This window comes from Meriones unguiculatus, chromosome 14 (assembly GCF_030254825.1).
Source record: "Meriones unguiculatus strain TT.TT164.6M chromosome 14, Bangor_MerUng_6.1, whole genome shotgun sequence".
Lineage (NCBI taxonomy): Eukaryota > Metazoa > Chordata > Mammalia > Rodentia > Muridae > Meriones > Meriones unguiculatus.
In genome coordinates this window covers 76,121,069-76,147,782 of record NC_083361.1, presented here as the reverse complement: position 1 = coordinate 76,147,782, position 26,714 = coordinate 76,121,069, and the positions used below count along the sequence as shown (strand labels likewise).

The 26,714-nt window shown below is 43.3% G+C and overlaps 1 protein-coding gene across 30 annotated transcripts in view; it reads right to left on the bottom strand.

Annotated features, from left to right (window-relative positions):
• The window catches only part of Sytl2 (synaptotagmin like 2), a 107,463-nt gene that overhangs the window by 38,268 nt on the left and 42,481 nt on the right, over positions 1 to 26,714 (bottom strand). For 16 of the 30 annotated variants that reach the window (XR_009585626.1, XR_009585625.1, XM_021644075.2 and 13 more), the window contains exons 2-6: positions 25,874 to 26,344; positions 16,745 to 16,896; positions 14,694 to 14,826; positions 3,615 to 3,696; positions 2,205 to 2,319 (exon numbers count right to left, since the gene is read on the bottom strand). Coding sequence is in view for 28 of the 30 variants with exons in the window: in XM_021644075.2 (XP_021499750.1) it covers positions 2,205 to 2,319; positions 3,615 to 3,696; positions 14,694 to 14,826; positions 16,745 to 16,896; positions 25,874 to 25,974 (583 nt within the window). In the remaining 2 variants the exon portion in view is untranslated. The remainder of the gene's footprint in view (positions 1 to 2,204; positions 2,320 to 3,614; positions 3,697 to 14,693; positions 14,827 to 16,744; positions 16,897 to 25,873; positions 26,345 to 26,714) is intronic. The other 14 variants (XM_060367508.1, XM_060367538.1, XM_060367518.1 and 11 more) reach the window with 3 other exon arrangements.

The following is a 26,714-nucleotide window of genomic DNA, read 5'->3' as shown; positions in this document are numbered from 1 at the left end:
TCTCCCTGCTCTATAATTCCAGTAAGATACAAGCTCCTGCTTCTGTCCCAGCACCGTGCCTGCTGGTATTCTCTCTCCATGATGATCATGATCTCAGCCTTTGAAACTGTAAGCAAGCCCCCAAATTAAACGGTTTCTTTTATGTTACCCCAGTCATGCCATCTCTTCACAGCAATAGAAAAAATAACCATGCTTTCGTAGTTATAAAAACCATACCGCCCTGGTGGTAGATCCTAACCATGAAGGAGGAACAGCCTGTGAGGGAGGAGGGCATGTATAGGTATTGTCTATGCCTTCTGTTCAGTAGTGTGATAAACAAACTTTTCTTTTCAAATTGATGCATGGAAAGTTCGGAGGGTGAAAGCATTTTCCACTCAAGTTCGGCAACTGAGTTCAATTGCATGGAATCCATGGAAAGGTAGACGGAGAACAAGTCCACAAAGATGTCATCTGACCCGTGTGTGTGTGTGTGTGTGTGTGTGTGTGTGTGTGTGTGTGTAAGTGACATAAAAGCTGAAGAGAGTTTATTTCAGGGAAGTGGGAGGACTAACAGGAGTGGGGTTGATGGGGGAAGGAGTGGGGATGAACATAAGCAAGATACAATGAAATATATGTGTAAAATGGCACAACAAGATTATTTGTTTTGTGTTGTTTTGTATGTAAAGAAATTGTTGAATATATTGCTATGCTTTATTTGCTTTGTGATATTTTATAACTTTTTAGATAGAGTTTTTAGGGACTAGAAAGATGTCTCTGTGACTAAGAGAGCTGTTGCTCTTGCAGAGGACCTTGGTTCAATCCCTAGAACCCACATGGCTCACAACCATCTGTAATGTGAGGTCCCAGGGAATCTGATACCTTCTTCTCAACTCTGAGGGCACCAAGCATGCATAAAATACTCTTTTTAAAACTTTTTAAAAATTTTCTCGAATGAAGTCTGAAAGAAAACACAAATGCCATCTTTAAAAATCGTATGTTAAGCTCTTCTCCTTTCCTCCGCCACTGTGCGCCTTATGCTTAACTCAGCTTCTCGCCATGTCTTCTCACAAGACTTTCCGAATCAAGGAATCAGGCAATTCCCGGCCAAGAAACAAAAGCAAAATCGTCCTCTTCCTCAATGGATTTGGATGAAAACTGGTAACAAAATCGGGTATGAGTTCATGAGAAGACACTGCAGGAGAACGAAGCTGTGTCTGTGAGGAATCACACAATGGCGAGACGGACTTCACAGAAATGCCAAATCATGACCGTGGATACATCCTACCAGAGGGAGTTTTTACATTTTTAACCTGGAGACTTGGTCCTGTCTAAATTGGGGATGGAGTTTTTCCAGTAATAAAATGTAGATCCTTTCAAAAAATCATATATTAAAATCATAAATCAATGTTCAAAATAAATTTCACAGCCGGGTGCAGTGTTTCCCAAGCAGGCAGGTCTCTGTGAGCTTGAGGCCAGCCTGGGCTACAAAGTGAGGCCAGGACAGCCAAGGCTACACAGAGAAATCCTGTCTTGAGAAACCAAAATAACAAACAACCAAACAAATAAAAATTTCAATACCTAGATCAAATGTCTTGTCAAAAAAGTTTAGAAAGTAAACAGCTGACATGTCCCAACGACTTTTTCCCTGCATGATATTTGTGTATTATCAAGTATACCCAATAGGAAACATATTGAGACAGGCTAACTGAAGCTGTTTCTCATCCTTGACTCATTTTCAGTGAGGGACATCTTCTTACAGTTGCTTTTGAAGGGACAGAATTACCTAGCATTTCCCCTTCCTGGCATGTAAAATTCTGAGAGTGACAAACTCCATCAAACCTCACACTTGATCAAGTGCTCCTGAGCAGGAAGCCTTATCACCTCTTCCTGGGGCAACTTTAAATTTGTTTTTTTTTTTTTTTTTTACCCTCTTTTAAACAACTGTGTCAGCGCATGATAGACACGCAAGAAATACAAAAATTTCCCATGTCACTGATGAGAGAGCTCAAAGCGTGGAGGTCACAGAGCAAGTGGCAGCTCTGGGGCTGGAATGTGCAAGACGGTTCAGTTCCTAGCATCTAGACAATGGACACAGCGACAGGAGAAAGCCGTCAGGGCTTCTCACTTTCTCCAGGGAGTTATTTTAGTGAAAGGAACTCTGAGCATTTCCCCCAGTCCACAGATAACAAAGATAAAAATAGCTAGTCCAAGAAAATAATATTTACCCTCTTTTGAAATCTGAAATAAACCAGCTTTTCCAGTTTTTGACTGCTCGTTTTTGGTCTGTTGCGATGAGTGATCTTCTGGCAGTGTGGAGCTGTTAAATGGATTCTTCCTCTGCTGGGGGAAAAATATTTATTAAACTTGGTTTAAATGTCATAACAGCAACCCAGCATTAGCAAATGCTTATGATCTCACATATTTGATAGCTTTAACCAGTCCAATCTATTATCTGCCATGTTTGGGGCTAGGGAAACTGTTTAATTTGGCTATCATGAAATCAGTATAGATCATACATAAAAACATAGATACAATTGCAGAAGTCCTTTAAAATTAGATCAGGAATACATTTTATTGGTAAGAATAACCCTGAATGCTAGCAAATGCCTTGTCAAGGGCAAAGCAATCCTAGGTTTCTAATCAGGTCAGATTCCCATCAAAGCTCTTCCTACCATATTAGTTACTACACTAGACTACAGCTCTTCGAAGTTTTCTTGCAAGACGACCTCCGTCATCTCGAAGTGCCTCACAGTCATTGCTATGGCCAACTCTAATGACAGCAAAGGTGCAAGTACATACAGACAGGCTTTGTTGTTGTTTTGAGACAGGGCCTTCCCGTACAGTCTGTAGAACGGCTTAGGGTTCACAATATTCCTGCCTCTGATTGTTCATATTAATACAATACTGACTACAAATGACTACCGCTTGTAGTTTTATAAATTGCCAGTTCTCCTGGAAACAGCCCTGTGATAGAGATTCGAGAAGCTATGCCTAAAAATAAGGACTGTGGTAGGACTAACAAGCCACATCCAATAGCCTAAGCGCAGCAGCACTGCAAAGAGTCTTTAGCTTTTTGAGACAGGGTCTCATTATGCAGCCCCAGCTATCCGGGAACTATATATCTAGATAAAGCTGGTCTGGAACTCACAGAGATCCTACTGTCTCTGCCCTTCACCCAACCCAAAGCCTGGAATTACATGATGGGCCACCCCTTGGCTCTTTAAAAAAAAAATTAAGGTTTAATTATATATATTGCTGGGGGTGGGTATGTGAGCCAGTAGGTCCCCACAGAGGCAGAGGCATTGGATCTCTGGAGCTGGAGTTCAGGCAGTGAAGAAACTTATGCCCTCTATTAGAACAGTGAATGCCCTTCAGCGCTGAGGCCACCCCTCCAGTCCTTAGACTTTTTAACCCTTGAGGACAAAAAGAAATCTGGGTGGTTAGCAATGCAAACATTAATAATAATTTTCAACTTTATCCACCACAGGAGTGACTTCTTAAGTAAATACCCAGTTTAGCTACATATGGTACACACAATCAATTACAAAATTCTCTGTATTTCATTTTGCTGGGATATGGTGAGAAAAATGGCATTCCTGCCAAAAACAAGATTTTAAATTATGGGCTCAATCTACCTTGGGCAGAGAGACAGCTGGATTCCTTGTATTTTCCTGGGACATATCAATCATGCTGGAAGCTGGATCTGCCACACTGGAACTGCAAAAGAAACAATCATTCGGAAACTAAAACCTTACCCTGTAAGAACCATAAATCACGGCTCCACAGCCAAGAGTTTTTAAGACAGGAGAGGAAAGGAAGTTTATAAGATCAACCTGGAAGGAAGAGAGAGGACACTGAGGTTCAGCCAGGATTAGGTACCAAAACAAAGGTAATGGTGAAGTGAAGAATGTAAGGGCAGCATGAGGAAGGACACAAGCACCTACGAAGACTCTTAAAGTTATCCAGGGCACAGGCACACAAGAGGTTCACAACCTAAACTTGCAGAAATTAACTCACTTCAAACTGAAATCTAAGATCACATAAAAAATAACCGATGATCAGAGAGCGAGCAACAGGTTTTATGGCTGAAATTAAGTCACAAAATCTCAATTCCTTGGCAGTGTTTCCCCTAGTGCAGATAGGGCATAACTGAGCAGAGACGCAGTAAAGTATGCGACCTGGCAAAGAGATAGAATGACTAAGTCAGGTAGCTGGACACCAACGCTAATGGGTTGGGGCAATTTCCTACGACCTTTCAACTCAGTAAGTTAATAGACGAGTTCTTACTCAAACCCAAAGAGCCAAGGACCAAAGGGCACTGAGAAGGTAGGGGGTAGATGCCTGTAGCTGGTTTAAAGACGTGCAGAGGACTCTAATCCATGAGAGGCAGGGCAGCCCCAGGGTGAAAGTAAGACAAGTGTTCACAGAGAATGGTTGAGCAGGTCACTCCCTTGACTATGAGTAAAAAGGAAAGTGGGTCACAGAGTCCCAGGGGAGGAGGAAAACCAGCTTGCTGAGAAAGCCCGCTCCACTAGCCTTGCCTTAGACATTAAAAAAAAAAAAATGAAGTCATTATTGGCTGGAGCCAGTGTTCCCTATTAATCTCCACCAACTTGTAGTGACATCAGAGTCAAGAGCTTGGAAAAATCCTCTGAAGGTGATGGCTTTTCCCCACATGGCAGAGGAGCAGAAAGCACAGGCAAGGAAACAATTCACCCTAGGGCCATGGAATGTAGCCACTGCCACTAAGCCCCAGAGCTGGCTATTTCATGGTTTCCTTTCCCTATTTCTGTACTCGAACTGCTATTCTTTTCCACAGCCCATTAAGTCCCCGGAGCCCATTAAGCTCTTCAAAAAGCCACTCTTCCTTCCATAGCATTCCTTATTGATCCAAAAAGTAAAGTATAGCACATGAGGTGTCATTTACAGCCCCATCACACAAAGGAAAGCAATGCAAAGGTGGGATGTATAAGATCAAAATCACAGGAAGAACTTAAAATGGAACAAGAATTTGGACAGAAAGAGACCTTACAGGAAATCTATTCCTTCACGAGGTGGACACAAAGTCAAATTAAGTTGTGTAACTGCAACGTGTCAAACAAGAAGCATGGCCACCAATGGAACTTGGTATTCACACAATGAAAGGCCAACAGCTTAGAATTAGGAAGCAGTTTCTCTCCAGTGCCATTTTAAGAGGAGGCAAGTAGTGGAAACCCAGCCAACTTCCCAGTGCTTGTGAAGTCATGGATCTCAGAGGAAAACCTACAACTGTCACTATATAAAACTAGCATAATTCCTGACTACATTCTAAATATTTGTCCTTATACCCATAGATAAGTGTATTTATTCTTCATTCATCTTCAAGTGAGGTCCTTTGCAACAGACTGCGACCATTAAAGAAAATCATAACATAACAGAATTGTGGAGCCGAGTCCCAAATGATATATACACAACACAACTCCTGCACCATAGACTCAAGGATCATTGTGGAAGAGAGAAAGACTGTAAGAGACAGAAAGGAAGTTTGCTATAAGATTGTCTCTTAGAAATGCCAGAGGCTATACCAATAAAGTTTTACCCATGTGTCTGACTAACCGTGAGCTGAACAAGAACATCACCAGTAGACATATTAACACAGACAAGAGAAAGCCCATCCATACAAAGCCCACCCCACACAGTGCCCACCCCACACAGTGCCCACCCTACACAATGCCCATCTACACAATGCCACCCTACACAAAGCAACTAAGGAATGCTGAGAGCAAGAGAGAATCTTGCCCCAGGGAAGAGTATACCAATTAGTTATCCAATACTGAATGGTTGACCCTGAAAACATATACATACAAACAACAGTAAACAGGTTACATTTATGTATTTAGGAACACACACACACACATTTAAAATGCCTCACCAATTTGAAGGAGAACAGGAGAATACATTGGAGGGGTTTAAGGGAGGAAAGGGGAAGTAAATGTAATAAATTACTTATAAAAAGTACCAGTACAAAATATGATGAACAATGTACAGTAGATGCCTGGTTCAGTATAAATGATCTCCTCAGAGAGTAAAGCAGCTGGATAATCAGAGGGCCTGAGCCAAACAGAGGTTGGGTCCTTCCCATTCCCCAAAAGGATAATTAGGACCTCTCTACTATTTTCCCTGCATCCTGGGAATTCAGCTCCTGTGTCCCCAGGCTCTGGAGGCCTAGGTTGTACATCCAGATGACTCTCCTCACTAGAGATAAAGCCAGTCTCTCCCTCACTGAAGTCTGTTCTGGAGTTCTCTTGTCAAACAAAGCAGTTGTCCTAGTCACGTGACTCTTGGCTCTTTCCATTCAACTCCCCACCTCATCATCTGCCAAAATCAGCCCTATCATTTTCAAGCAAAATCCAAACCTCACCTCCTGTAGCATAATTTGTCTCATTATGACACATTTTATTGGGACTTTGGATTAAGAAGTTGCTCCCTGCTTGGTACTGCTTGCTATCATGAGATCAGATCTTTATACAGAAACAATATCTTTCCTAAGGTTATAACCTCTTTATGGCCAGATACTGTGTATTTTCCCTTAGAACTCCACTCCTCCTAGAGAAAGGCAAACTGTGTTATGAATATAGTCACTATATTCCAGATGAGATTTTTATTTTTTTGAGACAGGGTATCACTGTGTATCTCTGGCTGTCCTGGAACTCTCAATGTAGACCAGCTGGCCTTGTACTCACAGAGGTACACCTGCCTCTCCCTCCTCAGTGCTGGAATTAAAGATGCCAGCCACCATGTCCAGCAGCATGATGAGATTTTTAAACTGGAAAGAAAGCCAAGTTCCACAGCCTGTGCTCTGCAGCTTTCTTTTTCCACATAAAAAAGGGCCTGTGATATCTGAAATCACACTTAGACAAAACTGGCTTATTAAGATGATTAAAATATTAGATGTTGCTGGGCATGGTGGCAGACACCTTTAATCCCAGTATTCTGGAGGCAGAGGCAAGCAGATCTCTGTGAGTCTGAGGCCAGCCTGGTCTACAGAGCAAGTTTCAAGACAGGCAGGGCTCCACAGAGAAACCCTGTCTCAAAAAACCAAAACCAACCAACCAACCAAACAACAACAAAAAAAAAAAAAAAAAAAAAAAAAACCAAAAAAAAAAAAAAAACCCAACTACTAAATGTCAATCTTAGTTCTAGAACCAAAAAGAACTACAAATGATTATTTTTTATTTTAAAAGTTATTTCAATGTCATTTGGGGTGTTAAGTTTCTTGGAGGCTACTGTTGTGTGTCTCCCCCATAATCTAGTACTTGGGTTGGCATGTGGAGGTACTCAGTGATACTCAGTGAAGCTTCAACAAACAAACAAACATGGAGCAATAACCCAGAGGCAAACAAAGGGAGTGGATTAGAAATTATACTTCAAGCCTTTCAAGTCAGCAGTGTTTCTGTGAGCACACACACTGCTTTCCACACATGATAGTCTTGCTGAGCACAAATATTCCCATCTAAGCCTGAGTCAGTTTGATGTGCTTATAGAACTTTTACAACCATAACTGAGTGGAGTAAATCTAAGATCTGATAAGATTAAGTATTCTCTTGAGAGCTCAATATAAACAGTTTTGTGGGCCAGGCATCTTAGAAATGAAATTTATTATAACCAGATATCCTATGAGGGGCTGAGGGAATTCTCAAATGCACTGTCTCATTGATTGGCTCATCCCTTTTTAATTCAAGAACAAGTTTCTATCTTACACTGATCCTATTACTGGGGGTTTTAGCAAATATCTAATTCTTCTGGTAGAAGGAGATATATACAAAAGCCTTCCTGGAAAGAAATGATTCATGTAAAAAGACAATAGTATTTCAGAGCTGAAGATGAAGTTGGGATTTATTGGCTCTTTTTCCACAGAGGGTAAAGGGGAGGTTGGTGACAGAGTGAGCATTAGTGAAACACAAACACTGAGGCTGACACTTTGGTTCTCTATGCTGATACACAAAAGAACATCTAATTCTTCCCAAACCAAAGGTGAATGGAATGCTGGGAAGTTAACCACGTCATTTCCTCACCACCTCAGATGAAAATGTTTCAGTGTAGGGGAATGAAATACCATAGTGAACCCTAGTCAACCTCAACTCATTTTGGAAACATTTTCCAGAGAAATTTCAGCTAATGGACAAGTACATCTTGACCACAGCCAACTTCCCTCCTGATTCCATGCCTTCCAGTTTTCCATCTTCAGTGTTCCAGTCTCGGGATTACGTAGATTTAAGAGGGCAAACCTCCTTCTTCCATCTTTCTCTGATCATCAGTGCTCCCAACACACACACTTGGTGTTACTGGATACATCCACGTCCTCACAAACAGCACAGTGTCTAAGTTGACCTACAGTGGGCTCACGTTTGATCCTCTCTCTATTCTACTTTCCAAGTAAGAAAGTCTTAAAAACAAAGCGATGCAGGCTGGAGGCTGTTGGTTTCATTATTACCCATAGTTTTAGGTTTTTCTTACTCTTCCTTCTTTCTTTCCTTTCTTCCTTCGTTCCTTCCTTCCTTCGTTCCTTCCTTCCTTTTACTCTCTTTCTTTCTGCTTAGCACCTGGAGTTCTAACCACTTCACTTATTCATTAATTTATTTACTGATTTGTTTTTTTTTTCATCCACTCCTCCCTCATTATTTAGTCTTTATTTAACAATTCATATTTTGTTAACTCATTCACTCACTTTTCTTTATTTGTTCATTTTAGAGGTTGTTTGCTAGGCACTATGTGAGAACTAAGAGTAATTTAGTGTACTAAAAGTCCCTTTTCCTGAGGATCCTGGAAGGAAAAGACAATAAGCATACACATGAGGACCACACTGAGAATCTTTAATCAGGTCACCCATATGCTCTGTATGCATCATTGGGGATTTCTGTGTCCCTAATCAATACTACAGTGTCTTTCTAATGATCTACAGATCTGTCATGCTCTGTCCTTTATCTTTTGCCTCATTCGTTTCTCCACATCTCTCACCCAAACAGCTACAACAACTCCATCGAATTATCTATCCCAGTTCTGTACACAGTTGCCATAGGATTGCTCTAAGAAATAAAGAAAAGAAAATCATTTGGTATTTCCTTGTGGCTTGACAGAAAAAAGAAAAAGAAAAAAAAAGTCTAGCTTCTTGGATGCATTCTCGTTCTTCTAGCTTCTTTCACCCATACATTTGTCCACCATTCACATCTGACCATGAGACCACTTCCACTCTCCAACAAGCCAGGACCTATCAGAATCCCCTATCTTATCCAACTGTTACGTCTAATGTAGTCTCACCATCCTTCAAGAATCACCCTAGATGAGACCATGTCCAGAAAGCCCCTGCGGTCCCTCCACTCCAGCCCCAAGGTGAACAGAATTGGTGATGCCAGCTATGTCCTCAGCCTTTTCAATACTGCTTCCAGCTGGGCCTGGAAACTGAGGGCTGCAACTCCAACTACTCAAACAATTGAGGCAGGGGAATCACTGATTTGAGATCTGTCTAAGCCACAGAGTGTGTTCAGGGCTAACTTGGGCAATTTGGCAAGACTTTGTTTCAAATAAAAATAACATAAAATGAAATAAAACTTCACGGGGACTGTAGTTCAGTGATAAAGGAGCTTGCTTAACATGAATGATGCCTGCGTTCAATATCCAGCGTGGAATTAATGAATGTAAAAAGTAAATACTGCTACCAGCCCCTTATGCAGAGAGTAGCTTCCTAAAAGGGGAGAGTGGGGACCTTATTCATCTTTGAACTCCTTGCTACCATGTGACAAATACTGAAAGTGCTGGCTGAATGAGTAACTACTGAATGAAGAATGAACTCGTGCCTCTAGAGAACTACTGACTCTATCAGGGATTAGCAAGATGTTAAACAGGTGCTCTGAATTACTCACAAAGATGGACATTTAACTATGCCATTTCCAAACACATCCTAAAAGTAGATGTAGGCAACTTAAGAATTAGTGATTGTAACACAGGGGTCTTCCCAGAGACTCATATTCCAACCAAGTACCATGCATGGAGATAACCTAGAACCCCTGCACTGATGTAGCCCATGGCAGTTTAGTGTCCAAGTGGGTTACATAGTAATGGGAAGAGGGACTGCCTCTGACATAATCTGATTGGCCTGCTCTTTCATCACCTCCCCTTGAGGGGGGAGCAGCCTCATCAGGCCACAGAAGATGACAATGCAGCCACTCTTGATGTGATCTGATAGGCTAAGATCAGAAGGAAGGAGAGGGGGACCTCCCCTATCAGTGGACTTGGGGAGGGGCATGCGTGAAGAAGGGGGAAGGGAGGGTGGGATCGGGAGGGGAGGAGGGAGGAGCTTATGGGGGGATACAAAGTGAATAAAGTGTAATAAAATAAAAAAGTATAATAAAATAAAATAAAATTTAAAAATATTTAAATCATAAAAAAAGAATTAGTGATTATACTTTACCACACATACCATTTACATTCTCTTTGCTCTTTTTATTTTATTTTATTTTTTTAACATACACACTTATATCTCCTAACTTTTTTCCCTGTGGCTCATATTTGTCAAAGTGTTTCCCTGGCTATAATGAACGTCATCACTGACCTCTGTTAATGAGATTTAATTGTTGGGCTTTTTTCTTACATAATATGAAAACACTGGGGTAACCACTACCCTCAATGGCCCTCCTAGGGATTTGCCTTGTCTGGGACTCTGAGATTTATGAAGATGCTTGTAACAAAACAACTCTTAACTCTTAGAAACCATCAGTCCTGATAATTTTTCTAATAAAGCTTTCACAGTACCAGGGCAGGGACCTCTCAGACATCTGATTACTGCCTGGCTAGACTTTCTTTGTGCTACACAGCAGCTGAGGACCACCTGGCCTCTCTGCCTGGATGGCACAAATACATTCGGATTCACATTTCAGGAAGGTGATTGCTTAGTAAAGAAAAGAAGATTGGAGCTTCCAAGGTCAAGTATTCTTTGTAATTCAACCCAAAGAAGTCCCTGCAGCAAAGACATTAAAGGCCCTGATCAGCAGACACCTATTAGACTCTCAGACCTGGGGCCCCATACTTGTTTCATGGAATACATCATTATCTCAGATAACTGAATACGTTACACTTCATTTACAGGCCAGGTTCTGACCCACAGAGGAAAGAGCCTCTCTTGTCTTCATTCTGTAGGCCTCATGTTGACTAAGCTGTATCCTGTGGCCTGTTGTGCACATGCTCAGTGATAATTTTAGGAAGGAATATGATATGCTTTCAATATGGAGTCCATGGGCAACTGGCAATCCATAAGCTGCTTAGCATTGATTCATGGTGGCGTAAGTAAAGGCACTGAGAGTACGTGCTAGGGACCATTTATAGCAATTTGTCAAAAGGCCCAGTAGACGGTCTACTGGATGCTTTTTTTCTTCTGTATCTCATTTCTGTGTTTTACAGAAAGCATCAGCCTGTGACATTTATAAATCAACGTTTAAAAAACAAAATGAAGCAGGTCCTCCACCATAGCTTATGAAGTTCAGAAAACACCATCCAGCTAAGTTAGTGACCAGGACTATAGCTCCTGGGTTCCAGACTTCCATCTGCTTCCCTGCAGGGGACAGTGCTCTGTTTATAAACCTCTCCGAGCTTCCTCATGCTATAGCCGTGCACAGCGGTGAGTCCATAAAAAACGAGGGTGGCTGCCCATGCCTTATTGCTTGCTGACCACCCACAGCACTTTAACTTGATGAGTGGCCCCCGCAGTCTCATGGCTACAGTGCAACAAAGGATCTTGCCACCATGCCTAATAAAGAAACTGTGCTATCCAGTCTTACATGCCCCAACTCTTCACTCCTAGCTAAGAAAATATTGACAGGCATTGAGTCATTCTACTGGAAATCACTTAGTCTAGAAATACAGGGCTCAAAGCACACTGAACATACCCATCTCCCAGCTCACAAAGGTTAAAAAAGCACGAGTGAGAAGCATTGCAGAAGCTTGATAGCAAGGAAAACGGTGGCCTCTGACATGGAAAGGAGGAAGTCAAAGGTAGCTCTGTGTACGGTTGACTGATTACTGCCCATGCCAAGTCTCACAGAACTGGCCTTTACTGAGCAAAGCAGCCTTGATGTTCCTGGCCTCTGCGCACTACCCTTCTCAACCACACACAATCCACATTATATGATAGTATAACTGTAACGCCACCTGGAAGTTGCCAATTTCTCTTCTTCCTAAGAAATGCTGCCTCGTTCCCATACTTTAACTTCAGTTGGTCTGACAACGTCCTCATAAGGCAATCTGTTTACAAGTAAGATCTAAAACACCTGTCTGAGGCCACAGAAGGCAATGCATATTCAAATCACATGCCTTATAATAGCCTGGGAGTAAGGAAGACTGAGGAATGCCCACCATCCTGAGGGGGGCATGAGAAAACTGAGGTGAGCATATTTGCCTCTTAAGTCCTTTGAGATGGAATGAGAGTCTGGAGGAAGGGTGGGAAGATGGGGCTTGACCAAACAGCGGGATGAGCCGTTTGCCTCTGGTGCCCCAGGTTGTCTTCTTGCCTCTTCTGTAGCGGTGTTTGTTCTCTCTGCTGACAGTGAACATGTCTGCTCCCAGATCCTTGGTCATGTGCCTAAATGACTGTCTTTTCTACCAGGGTTTCTAATAGTTTGGCCTCATCTTTCGTTGTTGTTGTTGCTGTTTTATAGAAGTCTTATTATAACTTGATATGCTATGTTTGGTTGATACTCCTGGGAGGCCTGCTCTTTTCCGAAGGGAGGCTGGGGAGGAGTGGATCTGGGGGGAAGGGGAGAGAGAAGAAGGACTGGGAAACTGCAGTCAGGATGTAATACACAAAAGAAGAATAAATTAAAAAAGAAAGCAAGGACTTGCTTTCATCAGGGACATGAGCAGGCAGTGAGGGTGGGGGAGGGACAGCAAGGAGTCTGCGTAGAGTCTTTCCCAAGTTCCTGGGTTTCACAAAATGCTACATTCAAGAGCCTACATCCCTACTTTCCTGGCACCTATTACATGCTATGAGCTTGTTAAGAAGTCTACATTTACTGTCCTCAGAAGGGCTTCATCCAGGCACTGATGGAAACACAGTCAAACATTAGGCGGAGCTCAGGGAATGCTGCAGAAGAGGAGGAAGAAGAATTGTGGGAGCCAGAGGGGTCAAGGACAACCACAAGAAAATCCAGAGAATCAACGAACCTGGGTCCATAGGGCCTCACAGTGACTGAACCATCAACCAGGGAGTCTACACAGAACTGACCTAGACCTTTCTGCATATTTGTTACCATTGTGTAGCTCGGTGGGACCCCTAACAGTGGTAGCAGAAGCTATCTCTGACTCTGTTGCCTGCTTTTGGGTCCCTTTTCTCCTACCGGGTTCCCTTAATAACCTTAATAGGAGAGACTGTTCCTAGTCTTACTACAACCTGGTATGCCACGTTTGGTTGCTATCCATGTGAGGCCTGCCCTTTTCTGAAGAGAAACAAAAGAGGAGTGGATGAGTGGGGAGCAGAAGTATGTGGAGGAGATGGGAGGAGAGGAGGGAGAGGAAACTGTGGTCAAATGTTAAAATAATTAATTAATTAATTTTAAAAAGGAATTTTATAGTTACTATATATTTGGTTTCCTAAAAACCCTACTAGAAGATTATTAGTCTCGGTATTTATCTGTAGAAGTAAAAGCTTAAGAAATTAAGTCAGTATTACTTTAAGGTCACATATCAATCATCAGCTATTATCGAAGCACCTTAACCTTGAGCCAACATGGCAGACCAACATAGATGAAACAGAATATTAACAATGGTTCCAGAGAACAACAGTGAGGCCCACCACTCATGGGAAGTAGGTAATTAGTAGACTCCTTATTAGAGTCAGTATTCCATTTCTCATGTGGCATAGCTACTCATAGTTGATTCTGAAATGCCTATTGCTAGCTGTATTATACACACATCCTTCTTTGCCTTTAAACTGCTGGAAATATCTCTGTTTCCACAGGGCCTCGGTCTTGGACTTCCATGTGTCCCAGCATCAAAAACATTGACTTCATTCCAGTATGAGGTTCTGAAGTGAGCTGTCTCCACCGAGGCCACCAAAAGGCAGTGACTGTAACCCCAAGAGAAAGATGCTAACGAGAGTTATCTTCCAGTACCTAAATCAACTGATAAAGCCCCAAAAGTCTGAGAGCAACACAGCCCCACAGTTGGCTTCCTGGAAAAGGCATACAAATGCCAGGTAAAAACATCCAAATGTCAAAACCGGAATACAGAGGAGGCTGCATTTTAAAGAAATACTTGCTGTCTGCTACATGCCCACTGTCCTGCAGACATTAGAACCACTTCTGGCCAGTCTTTATCCTTCCTGTCTCTCTGGATGCACCAGATATAACATCCTGATTACGATCTATCTGTCCCCTGAAATAAACTGTAGCACCCCCGGACCTCTTTACCCTACCCTAAGACAATCTTCAGTACAAATAGAAACCTTCCACTCCTGAACCTGGAAGAAACAACCAGTTAATATTTTGACTCCAGGGTTGAGATTTAGTGGAAATCCTGGCAGGTAGGAAAGATTCTTGTACAGATTCCATTCCCATTGGAGCCAAGAATTCCCCCCCCCAAAATGTTACCCATCCTCACACCCGTGACTCTGCTCCTGCATTTGAACCCCAAGCCCACGTTTGCCTGCATAGCACAGCAAACCACAAAACTCACAAGTTGTGTCTCACCTTAGTCCTGCTGGAGCTGTGTCGTCTTCTGGGTCTTCCAAAACAGCTAGATCTGGGGGAAGGAAAGCATCTTTGTTGACATTATTTACCCAGCTCTCCTTTGCCCTCATTGCTGTGTCCTTATTCTGCTCAGCTGAAACAGGAAACAATAAAGACAGAAAAGTTATCTCTCACTTCTACATTCTCCACCCTTCTTATTGGCTCCTATCAGTAAGGGCTCAAACCCGAACCTCGGCCTTCCAAGTACCAAGATGACCCACTGGGTCTCAGAACCAAAAATATAGCTATGAAAGAAGTCAGTATGGTCCCTGACTTCAGGTGCCTTCTTCCCAGTCTACTGTGAAAGGATAGGAATGCCTTTAAATGTACAGGTACATTAGAGACCACTGAAGCCAAGTTCTAACTGACCTGAATTAGAGCCAGGACTGGATATACTTAGCCAAGTGACATCAGAGTGAAAGTAATCATTGAGATCCCTATTTACTAAATGCCTATAATGGGACAAACATAACACATGACTCTGAGTACAAAGATAGATGAATGATCCTAATTCAGGATATCCCACTCCACTCTGGTGCCCTTCCTACCCCATAGTCTCTCTATAAATCCAAATTTTAAATTCTCCACAACACACAACCCAGGTGTCATGGTCCCCATAAAACCTCTATGCTGTGTCTTCAGGAACCTTTTCTCCCTCTTGACACTCAGCATTCTCTGAACCTCTGTAACAACTAGCATCAACTGACTGGTGATTAATGACCAAGAACTACACTGAGTTCTTTGTGAACATTATGCTTTATGGCGAGAGGTATTTTCCAAGTCTGTAAATTTGTAAACTGAAAATCAAAAAACTCAAGAATATTACCTCCGGCCGCATTGTATGTCTAGGATACTTCCATCAGTGTTAAGATGGAGCCACACCGGGGCTCCAACTTCTAAATGCTTTCCATGGTGGAATTTATATGCTGCTGGTCTTACCATATGTCCGTCTAGCATCTCTGATTGCAAATGGAGCCCACAGTAATAACCAGCACCACACAAGATGTCTTACAGCCTGAGTATGCTTGAAAACCAAGAGAACTGCAGGCAGACAGTTCACTTTCCACACTTAGAGGTCAGCCCTTAACTGCAGTGTGACACAGTCAAAAAATCTGAAATCCCAGCTCCTCCATTTAGCAATTATATGTCATCATAACCTTGGGAAAGTCAACCCAAGGTGCCCGATAAAGTTTACAGGAAAAGTAGACCTTATAAAATTGCTGCTAGAGTTAAAAAACAAATCATTAACATTTGTTATACATTAAACGCTTTAAAGATAATGTTTTTGTGTGTGTATCAGCTATACCTAGATGTTTACAATGGCTGATCTTGAGTTGAATAGATATTAGTTGGATAGAAATTTATAAACATGCAGGCAAAATGAAGTGGTGAAATAAAAAGAATTCTAAGTGAACTCTTATAGTCCTTTAAGTAATGTGTTTGGCAGATTAAAGAACCACATGTCAAGACTGTTGAATATGAAACCTGATTTCTGTCCGAATCTTTTGTGCTACTCAGAGAATTTTGAATTTCTGGAATTCAAAGCCAAAGAAGGAGCTGGGGAGGTGATTCAGCTGCTAAAGTGTTTTCCATGCAGACATCAGGACCTGGGTCTGATGCCCAGCACCAACGTTTAAAGAGCTACCAGGGGATGACTTCTGGCCTTGGCACACATGTGTATACCCGCAGGTGTATCTATGCAAACCCATGTGCACGTGTGCACGTGCACTCACTCACACACACACACAGACACACACACACACAAAGCCAAAGAAAGGCGTGCACAGTCCTCATCATCACATTTAAATGTGATGCCCAAAGAATTGTCTTCCTCTATAGCCAGCCATCTTAGTCCCATCATCATCCATCTGAATTCAAGAGGAGAGGACGTTGAGGGAGAAGGCAGTACAGCAACGAAGCCTTCCCGTGGCTGACTCCCTTCAGCAGATTTCAGTGAGGGGTCACCCGCTTCCCCTCCCCCCTTCCCAAACAAACGTTGGCTGTGACCTCACCTGCCACGGGGAGCCTCTTCCTTCGCATGGAGGCTCTGATGATGTCAGCGCCATGGATCTGGTCCCGGTGTCTTTTCGCCTTGGCTTCATAAAACCACTGGCCACTCATATTCTTTAGTTGTTTGTCATCCTTAATTTTTTCAGGCAAGTGTCTACAAAAGAAAAAGAACTTGACTTTGATGGGAATCACTGTGTGGCACTGTGAAGAAATTTGTAAATACCCAGGCAAAATGAAACTCTTACTAATTTATGTGCTACATTCCTCCCAGATGACTTACAAACGTTCTGCTTTGGCTTAAAAAAAAAAAAAAAAAAAAAAAACCTAATCAGATAGGCCAACCATGTTTCTTTAAGATTTTATTTATTTTTATTTTATATGTGTGAATGTTTTGAGTGTAAGGTAAATGTGCAATAGGCGTGCGTTGTCCACAGATGCTAGAAGAGAATATCAGATCTCTCTAGAACTGGACTTACAGACACTTGTGAGTTATAGGTGCTGGGATTTGAACCCAGGTCCTCTGCAAGAGCATCAGGAGCTTTTAACCACTCTGCCTGACACCTCTCAAGAGCAGATTCACTTCTTCAAACAGGCATACCAGAGAGAAAAAAAATGGAGAAAGCATCCCTGGCTATTTTCCTTATCTACAAAATGGGGTAGCTACCCCACCTCACAGGGTTTCTCTGAGAATTAAATTAAACCGAATAAACCATGCTTGCACCCGCTGGATGGTGTCTAAGCGTTCACTAGACAGCTCGTGTGTGACAGGCAGTCTCTTTGTTCTTCCCTTTCAGTGAAACAAGCTTTTCGGAGATTTTCCAGGAAGGCTGGGAATAGAGGGGCCATGAAATTCCATGGGCTGAGACAGGCTAAAATGAGAAGGTTCAGAGATTGCTTAAAGCTTCTGTAATCATTCATACTCACCGGATAACTAAAACCTAAAGAGCAAACTAACTGAGGCCCTCCTAAAACATCCCTATTTTTATACTGGTTGGAAAAATGTTCTAATCAACGACCCTTTTAACCTCTATGTCCTTCCAGTCAATCAAATGAGGTTTCCAAACCAAGCTTTTCTTCCTCATAGAGATACACTCGGAGTAAAATTCAATAAAAGTCCTTGAGAAACTTCGAACTCCGAAAGATAATGTGTTGCACAAATTCAAGCGGGTTTACGGTTTTCCTTCAAGCTTAGATGCCCCTTATCTACGTGCAAGTCTGCATTAGTCAGAGAACGTGAACGGGCCATCGTGGTGGCTGGGCTGGGATGAGGACAGTGCAGCTACATTGGGAAATGGGGATGGAGCTGGGGGGACTAGCAAGGATAACCCTTCTTTCCTAAGTATGCTTGAGAAAAGTGGGTCTTTGTCTGTCACGTAGAAACTCCACCAGAATCCCCTCCCCTCTCCCGATCACCCGCAAAAAGGCGATTCTGCCCTGCAGTGCTTATCACAGTCCTTAGCCACACATTTTCATGACAGCCTATCTACAAATCCTGACAGGCACAGCATCATCGGTTCACAGCCCTGAGTCACCCAAGGATTATGGTCCTTATTAAATGCTTCTGATAGCCGCTCGTTGCCAGAGGCTTTTGACCAAGCAGGAAGTCCCTGCTGAGCTGCTAGCTCTTGTTCTTAATTTTTGTCCTTCCAATAGGAACAAGGCCTTCTGTCCAATTCCAGAAGGGGAAAAAAAAAAAAAATTCCACCTCTCCATGGTCAGACTGGGCTCCTGTAAGGAGGGCCTTCATTCCACATATATTTGCTTAGTGACTTTGAAACAGTGTGCTGGCAGAGGAAAGGAATGCCATATGACCACCTGGCTTCAGAATGACGTTTTGGGTTCATTTCCCAGAAGACACTCCCAAAACCACACTCAACTTCTTGTTGTTCTCGACGCTACTCTCCTGTGACCTGTAGGTGTTAGGGGCAGAAAGGGATGACTGAAAGACGATGGGCTGAGGCTCTCCCAAATAGAACCAGAGCTTAGCCTGAACTCTGCCTAAACAGGACAGTGGACAGGTGGACACCGCTCTGCATGGATTGGGGGAATAAGCCCTACTCTTGAAGACTTCTGAGATAATTCATTGACATGCTTGCCTGGAAGTACTCAGCCCAGCTTTTGTAAATTTGACAGTGACCTCTGGATGTCTTTCTCTGTCCAGGGTATTCCTCCTCCTGCTGCTTCTGCAGTCTGAGCATCACAAAGACACACTTTTTCTTATTCCCACAATACCTCCAGCATTCACACAGTATCCCAAGGCTCTGTTTACACATTTGTTTCACTCAGTCATCTGTGGAGGCTACAAACCCCTTCAAGACAAGGATTACATCATTATCACATTGATAGCCCCACTATGAATCACGGGGACTGGCTCGGGATTGATACCCAGCAACTGTTGGTTGAGTGAGTATGCCACTGAGCAACTGAAAGTTCCCAACAGCCACTACAGTCTGAGTAAGAGAAGAGATAATGAAGATCCCATCGCTGCCAAGTTTCAGTGGACCAGATCCCACCACAGTGGCCGGGTTTTCTGATGAGGTAGGACTGTTCATCTCTCATCAGAACAGGAAAAAACACATGAAATTCGGTCACCTGTCAGCACACCACAAACCCTCCCAGCATAGGGGCTCGGGTTTCTCTTCATGAGATTGTTGTTTGTTAACTGAAAAGTACCTTACAGTGGAGGCTCTGAAGGTCTTTGCAACCTTGGTCTTCTCTCAACTTCATAACTGCCTGCAAGGCCCTGATGAGTGCACAAATAGCCCAGAGGCTGAGTCATGCCCACAAAGACACAGGGTCCCATAAGAGTTGGGTAAGCATTATGGTAAGGACAGGATTTCTGGCTCTTTTGTTTGAAAGTGAAAAAAGGATAAGAAATATTTCACATTTAGTGAGGGCCACTTTCGTATTTCCTAACATGATTATTGCTGCTGGCTTTGATAACCACTGTTTTTTGTTTTTCTATCTTGGTCACTTATAATATTCTGTAGATGACTCCATATGCGTGACATCAAAGATCAAGATCATAAAGATGTCAATCATTTGAAAAACCTCACTGAGATGGTGCTAAAATATTCTCTTCTATTTATATAGCTCTATTATTTTTCCTTTCTTCTGACATCTACTTACAGGGGGAAAGAGTAATTTTCTTGGCACTGACACTGTTAGCATTTCACCACACTCTCTGCACATGCACACTAGCAGAAAGGAGATGCCTAGGTAAATGCCAGTGGACGGGTGGGCAGGAGAACACCACTCAGCCCAGAAAGGCCACTGTGCTGTCTGCCCTTCAGACCCAGCATCCAGTTGTTTAGTTAACTGCAAAGTTCTTTGCAGCAGAGCCTTTGGAGGTCTCTGTGACCCTGGTCTCCTCTCAGCTTAATAACGGGCTGCAAGGCCTGATGAGTGTACAAACAGCACAGGCTACGAGAGTCGTGCTCACGAGCAGTCCTCCCCTCTACCCACTGACTTCTGCACAGTCTCTGCTCGGGCGAGGGCATGCTTGGCTTTTAACCTCAGCACGTCATTTCATCCTTGTGATTTTGCTACCACAAAAAAAAAAACTTAATCAACAGCAAAAGTTGGCCATTGTGCCTGCTCTGTATGCTAAATGCCATGTCTAAGCCTTTTCTGATCATTTGTTTACTTAGTCGTCCAGTAATTTCCTAACATATATACCAGGAATATTCTTGGAGTTACACATAGAACCCAGTCTACAGTGATTGGGCCTGATAGCCCGTGTTCTTTTTTTTTTTTTTTTTCAGTACATGGGGAGTATACAGACTTACAGAGAAAAACAAGAACAGTGGTGTTTTGCAAACTGGATTCAAAGTTGTCCTCAGCCCACCTCCTTTTCACTGTGTGCATACCTGCCCTACAACTTCCAGCTCCTCAACATGATCCACAAAGGCCTGACATCACGGATGTGATCAACACTACCTACTCAGATGTGAGTGGGAAAGCTCCGTAGACTGGTCAGAAGCTGAGATGCTCGGATTCATTCTCCATGTCTGTCTGTCTGTCTGTCTCTTCCCTCCCCCTCTCCCTCCTTTTTCCTTCCCTCTCTCCCTCCCTCTCCCTTTCCTACTTCACAATATATTCTGAGAAAGATGATAACAAGATTGTGTGGCTTAAATAAGATTTTCTAAATAAGATAATTCAGGCCCAGAGAAGTGAAGAGAGTTGGCCAGGGTAACACAGAGCCAGGTCCAAAAGTTAGCTTGACTCTCAGCTCTCCCTTCCTGTCCGAGAAAGCCTAGCAAGACTTTGGATTCTAAGGTTCATTCTTTCTAGCAAGGGACTCAAGCATTGATGAAGAATTTGGAAACCAACAGACCTAAAAAGAAAAGTGAATTGAAATGGCCCTTAAAAAAGAAATTCATTTTGAGTGGATGCAGGCACATCACAGAGCCCCACAATCTGCTGAGATTCAGCACAGAGTGGAAAAGCACATGAGCTTTGCTGTTGGATCAGCAAAACTGTCATCTTGCAGGCTGCTTGCTCTCTTCCACTCTGTCTCCCCATCTGGTGAAGTGGCTTAGACTACACTGTTCTGAGAACAAAAGAAAACACGTGAGAAGCGCTCCTGGATGCCGCAGGCCAGGACAAACACGGGTTCCCCTCCGCTTTGCTTTCATGGAAAACGCCACCAGAAGTCCCAGAAGCCTGTTTTTCGATGAGAACTGCCTTCATTTAAAACAAAGCGGGATCCTAAAGAGGCAGCTGAGACTCCTAAGATGTGGTGGCGGTTGAGATGGTATCTACTGCAAAAAAACGCCCATCGCTGTAGATGTGGTTGTGTGCCTGTGGGGGTCGGGACATGGTGCTGGCGTGGTGTACAGACAGACATATGCAGCAATTTCCTGCTGGCAGGGTGACGCAAAGCACAGGAAACGCCACTTCAGCAGTGTGTCATTTTCAAACCATCAAAGTCTAAAATTACACATGTGTATGTATAGTAATGCTCCCCTCAAGAGCGGAAGAGTCAGACAGAGGGCCGGGTGAAAGAGAAAAACATCCATCTTGATGTCTGCCTCTCTGCCAACCTATCAACTATCTCCACTCGGGAGTTAGGAACACAAGATGGCAGTAACTTGAGCCCAATGCTTATGACTGGGGTAGAAATAGCACAGAAGACAGATGTGGCATGAAGAATAGCCTGGAGCGGCTACCTTCCCACATGCAACCCTGCGAGGATATTGCCTTGGGTCCAAGTCCATTTTCTAACACTAATAGCTTGGGCAGTTCAGGACCTGGGTGGGTCTCCTGCATGATGCTCATTGTTATTACCCATTAAGTCAGTGTGGAGGCGGCATGCCACCTGCATCATTTCCAAAGTGTCTTGCACAAATTTGGACATGAGCAACTCAAAGCATTAGATGCATGAAAAGTGACAAACCTGTTTCAGTAAGAATGTAAACCTGTCTACATAGCCCCACCGGCCAGGATTCTGAATCAGTGCCTGGCCTTGTAGGTGACAATGTGAAAGTTCTACACTGACGTACCCATGGCTGTGGGATGGGATGGGTTGCATGTCCAATGCCATAAAGGGTTAACATATGAAAGTCATTCACAACTGGAATCCCAGCTCAGGAGAAGCTGAGGCAGAAGGATCACCACCATTTGAAGCTAGCCAGGGCTACAAAAGAGGAATGGGAAAGGGCTGGAGAGATGGCTCGGTGAGAAAAGCACTTTCCATACAAGCATGGGGATCTGACTTCAACCCTCAGAACCAACACAAAACTGGGTACAGAAGCATGTATCTACATGCTCTGTATTTCTACTGCAAGATGGGAGGCAAAGACAGGAGAATCACTCATAGGACACCTAGCCCGATAGCTGCAGTGGTGAACCACAAAAGAGACTGTGTCTCAAAACAAACGGAAATGGAGAGGCAATACTCAAGGTTTTCCTCTGACCTATGTCTGTATACCATGACATACACATGCCTTCATTCACACAAACACACAAACACACACACACACACACACACACACACACACACCACATACCTACAGAATAGATAGTAGTGGCAAGATTACTTTTCTAATGATGCTAACTATAATTAATACATCACTGAAAGACAAATGAAGCCGTAAAACCATGTTTTGAACATGATGAAGAAAAAAAAAACACAGTGAACAAAATTTAAACTTTTTTCAAATTTCCAATTGATAATTCTTTAAATTGACATAGGCAGCCATAGGATGGTAAATTCCTGAAGGGCGAGGACCATGTTTTCAACATCCTTCGGATACCATTCACATCACTCTCCAGGGTAGTTTCTTCATTTATAAAATATGCAATTAAATTTTGCTGTATTAAAAATAGTTGAGGCTTGGGGAAGGAATCAAGCTATTAACCAACATCCTCTGTACTCTTTTTCCCACTCTGCGTGGTGGGAAAAAGGATTCAGATGTACCCATCACCTTTTCATGCCAGGAAGATTCAGAAGCACTTTTTCAACCCTGGCCTCCTCAGGACCTTGTCATTCTAGGTCTCCGTGTTGAGCCTCAGAAAGAAAGTTAAGTGACTTGCCCTCATGAACCACAGATGATTAACTACTGGTGATGGGATTTGACTCCAAGGTCCACGTGTCATTTCTAAACTGACATTGCTCAGTTCCGGAGGGACGTTTTCAAAGAGCAGCGTACGACAGACCTACAGAGGTAGATTGAGATTATGGCTTTCTTACTGACCAGGTGTGTGATACTGGGTAACTCATTTTCTCTCTCCCTTCTTTGCCATCCTACCTGTCTGTAAAATGACTGAGGCAGATCAACAAGTCTTGCCAGAGCTATCAAGCCATGACTGACTGAAGAGGAAAGGTAAACTGTGAAGGATTACGAAGGAGCTGTTAAGCCAAAGCCCAGAAGGGATCATTTTTAGAAGCTAGAGAACGAACCTGGGCCAGAAACAGGACAGAGTCACAGTCATCCCTACAAATCCCGTTGCCTTGGAGCAAATGCCTTGCAGAGCAAGAATCTTCTTGTGTGGAGCACATCGAATGAGGCTTTTTCAGTAGTGCCCACACTCCTGTGACCATCTGCCCTTTCTAGTGCTCACTTGTCACTAGTCCTAAGGTCCTGGCCCCCTCTGTGGTCAAGTCCATGAGAAATTTTTGGTGCCTACTTAGAACAATGTCCAGGAAGTGTTAGTATCTAGGGATGACACAAGATTTTTTTTCATCTTTTGCCACCTCCAGGCTTCTTCCTATCGTGTGTTTACAACAGCAATAAAACAGCAGTGCCAGGAACCCTGAGAAACACACGAGGTCCCTCCGGAACAGTAGACCCAAGGAGAGTCTGCCAAAGGACCCAGGGCACTACTGCAGAGTCACCCACCTCTCACAAAGTAAATTCCCACATGCAGTGAACTGGGGTCATCACTCACATGCCATTGCTGGGCTGCATGAAGGAGTGGACATTCGTGAGAAATAATGAGCATATTAAGCCCCTTTACCTTGATGAACACTGTTTATTTACTGTCCTCAGTAGCAATAACCAGGCATGCTATAACATTGAATTGAGTTGTTTTAGAAAGCATTCATGTTTAGTCGAATAAATCTATTATTTGTAGTCCTGGTGTTCCAGGAAGTATTATTCCTTCCGGAAAACTGGAATGGAAACCAGTAAGCTAATACTGCTAACTTACATTCAGGAACTCTTTCACTGCTTTCAAAACCCATGATCACAGAGACAGTAGGTGGCAGGGCCCAGGCCTAGAAGGGACAGTGACTAATTAAGTCCTGTCATCCAGCATCATGCTCTAAATGTACTTTCTCCCATGGAGATGGGTGAAAGTGGTAGGAATGTGGACAGGGAATATTTGGCTTCCATTCAAAAAGGACAGTAGGTCAAGTTGACACTTTTCTTTCAAGGACCCAAGTCAAATGCAAACTTGACCTGTTTGGAGGGCTCTTTTAATTTTCTCTTATAACTAACGCTAGAAGCTCTGAAAGTATTCACCACTGTGAACTACTTCTCTTATTTTTTAAACGTCAGGAATTAAAATTTAACTTAGGTCATGATTCTTTACAAAAAAAAAATAAAACACAAGAGAGCGAAGCGAATATAAAAATACATACAGAGTTAGATAGTCATAGTAATGCATGCCTGTAAGACCCCCTCCCTATTCATGAGTCTGAAACAGGAAGATCCTGAGCCTGAGGCCAGACTAGAATTTACAGCAACACTGTCTTAATCTCAATCTTTCTTCTCCTCCTCCCTCACCCTTTCCTATGTGTGCGCGCACATACACACACACACACACACACACACACACACACCACTCAACTACCAGTTACAGTTCTTCTTTTTTTGTTTTTAAATTTTATATGTGGCATTGGGGGCGGGAGTGGCCAGGGCATGTACGTGCAGGGACATGTGAAGAACAAAGGTTGACAGCAGGTATTCATCCTCAATTGCTCTCCATCTTGTTTTCTCACTGAACCTGGCACCCACCTATTCAGCTGGGCTGGCTAGCCAGGAAGCCTCAGAGATGCTCAGTGTCAGCCTTCCCAGCAAGGGGATTCGAGGCACATGTGGCCATGCCTGGCAGGTCATTGTGCTTAGGTGGCAAGCACTTGACTGACTGAACTACCTCTCCAGTACCTTTTCTGTTAGTCCGTTTGCTGTTTTTGTTTGTTTGTTTAAGAGATGGGGTTTTCTATGATCATCCAGGCTGGCCTTGGATGCCAGACAATCCTCCTGACACAACCTCTCAAACTCTGGCACTACAGACGGACATGAGCCATCATGCCTAGTTCTATGCCTCATTTAAAAACTGAATCAAAGGCATATGGAGGTGCGTTTCCATTTTGAGGGGCAGGATCTTACTGTATTACCCACACTGATCTCAAACTGTGAGCTAACTCCTGAGTAGCTCGAACTACAGGTTCATGCAACATGCCCGTCTAAAGTTTCTAACTGAGACCCTATTTCTGGCCGGCATATAAGAGATAAATTAAGAAACATCAGGAGGAAAGGTCCTGTCCAGGAAGTTAACCTAAAATTGGAATGGATAAGTTTAGGCTGCAAGACAAACCCCCAGTTATGCCCAAAAAGAAAAGAGCCTTATTTTCTGTGGATCACCTCTTTCCCTCGCACCCAAGCACTCTTCTGGCCTCTTACCTGACCCTCTCCTCTTCAGCCCTCTTCAGGGCAGCATCCCGCTGCAGAACCTTTAAAATGGCATCTTGTTCCTCCTCTGTCAAGAAGCTTAAGTCAATCATTTTGGAGTGAGGAGTACACAAAAATAACAATGGTAACAAATGTAGCTTGGGATCCCCAGGGGAAAACAGCAAAGACTGCAACCAGGATGATTATAGGATGCCAAAATGAAATATTATCTTATTTAGTGGAAAAAGTCTTTGCCTGGGCTCTGCAAAAGTTTTAGGCAGATGACATCAAAATCCTAAGAGGAAGGTCCCTCGAGGTAGTCGTGGTCTATGGGATGATGAGCAGGTCTCAGGAAGAAGTCACATTCCTTGCTTGTGTCTTCAGCAGCGTTTCTTGGGTGCATACTCTCTGGACCAGCCTTTGACACAGTCTCGCCATGCTCATCACCATCTTTAGAGACAGCCCTGTTGGTGCATCCCTAACCTGGAAGACCATGAGACAACAAACACCAGTCAATGAGAAGCAATTCCTGTCAGCACTGCTCAATGGTGCATCACAAAATGACCATAGGTGTTGGTTTTTGAGCTGATCAAACCAGTTCTGCTGGCTTCCTGAGCTCACGGTCAAAGTGTCAGAGACATGCTTCTACCCAATTCTACACCACGGACAGAGGGTCACACAAAGAGGCCTGTCACTGCTTAACAATCCACCCTAAGCAGTGGAGAAATTCCGGGCTAAAAAGTGATGCTAGAATTCAGCAGGATCAGGGTGAGGCAACTGAGGGGGTCAAGGAAATTTGGGAAATAGAGATCCTAAGTGCTTGCCACTGTGCAGGGAGGAGCATTCCCCCGGT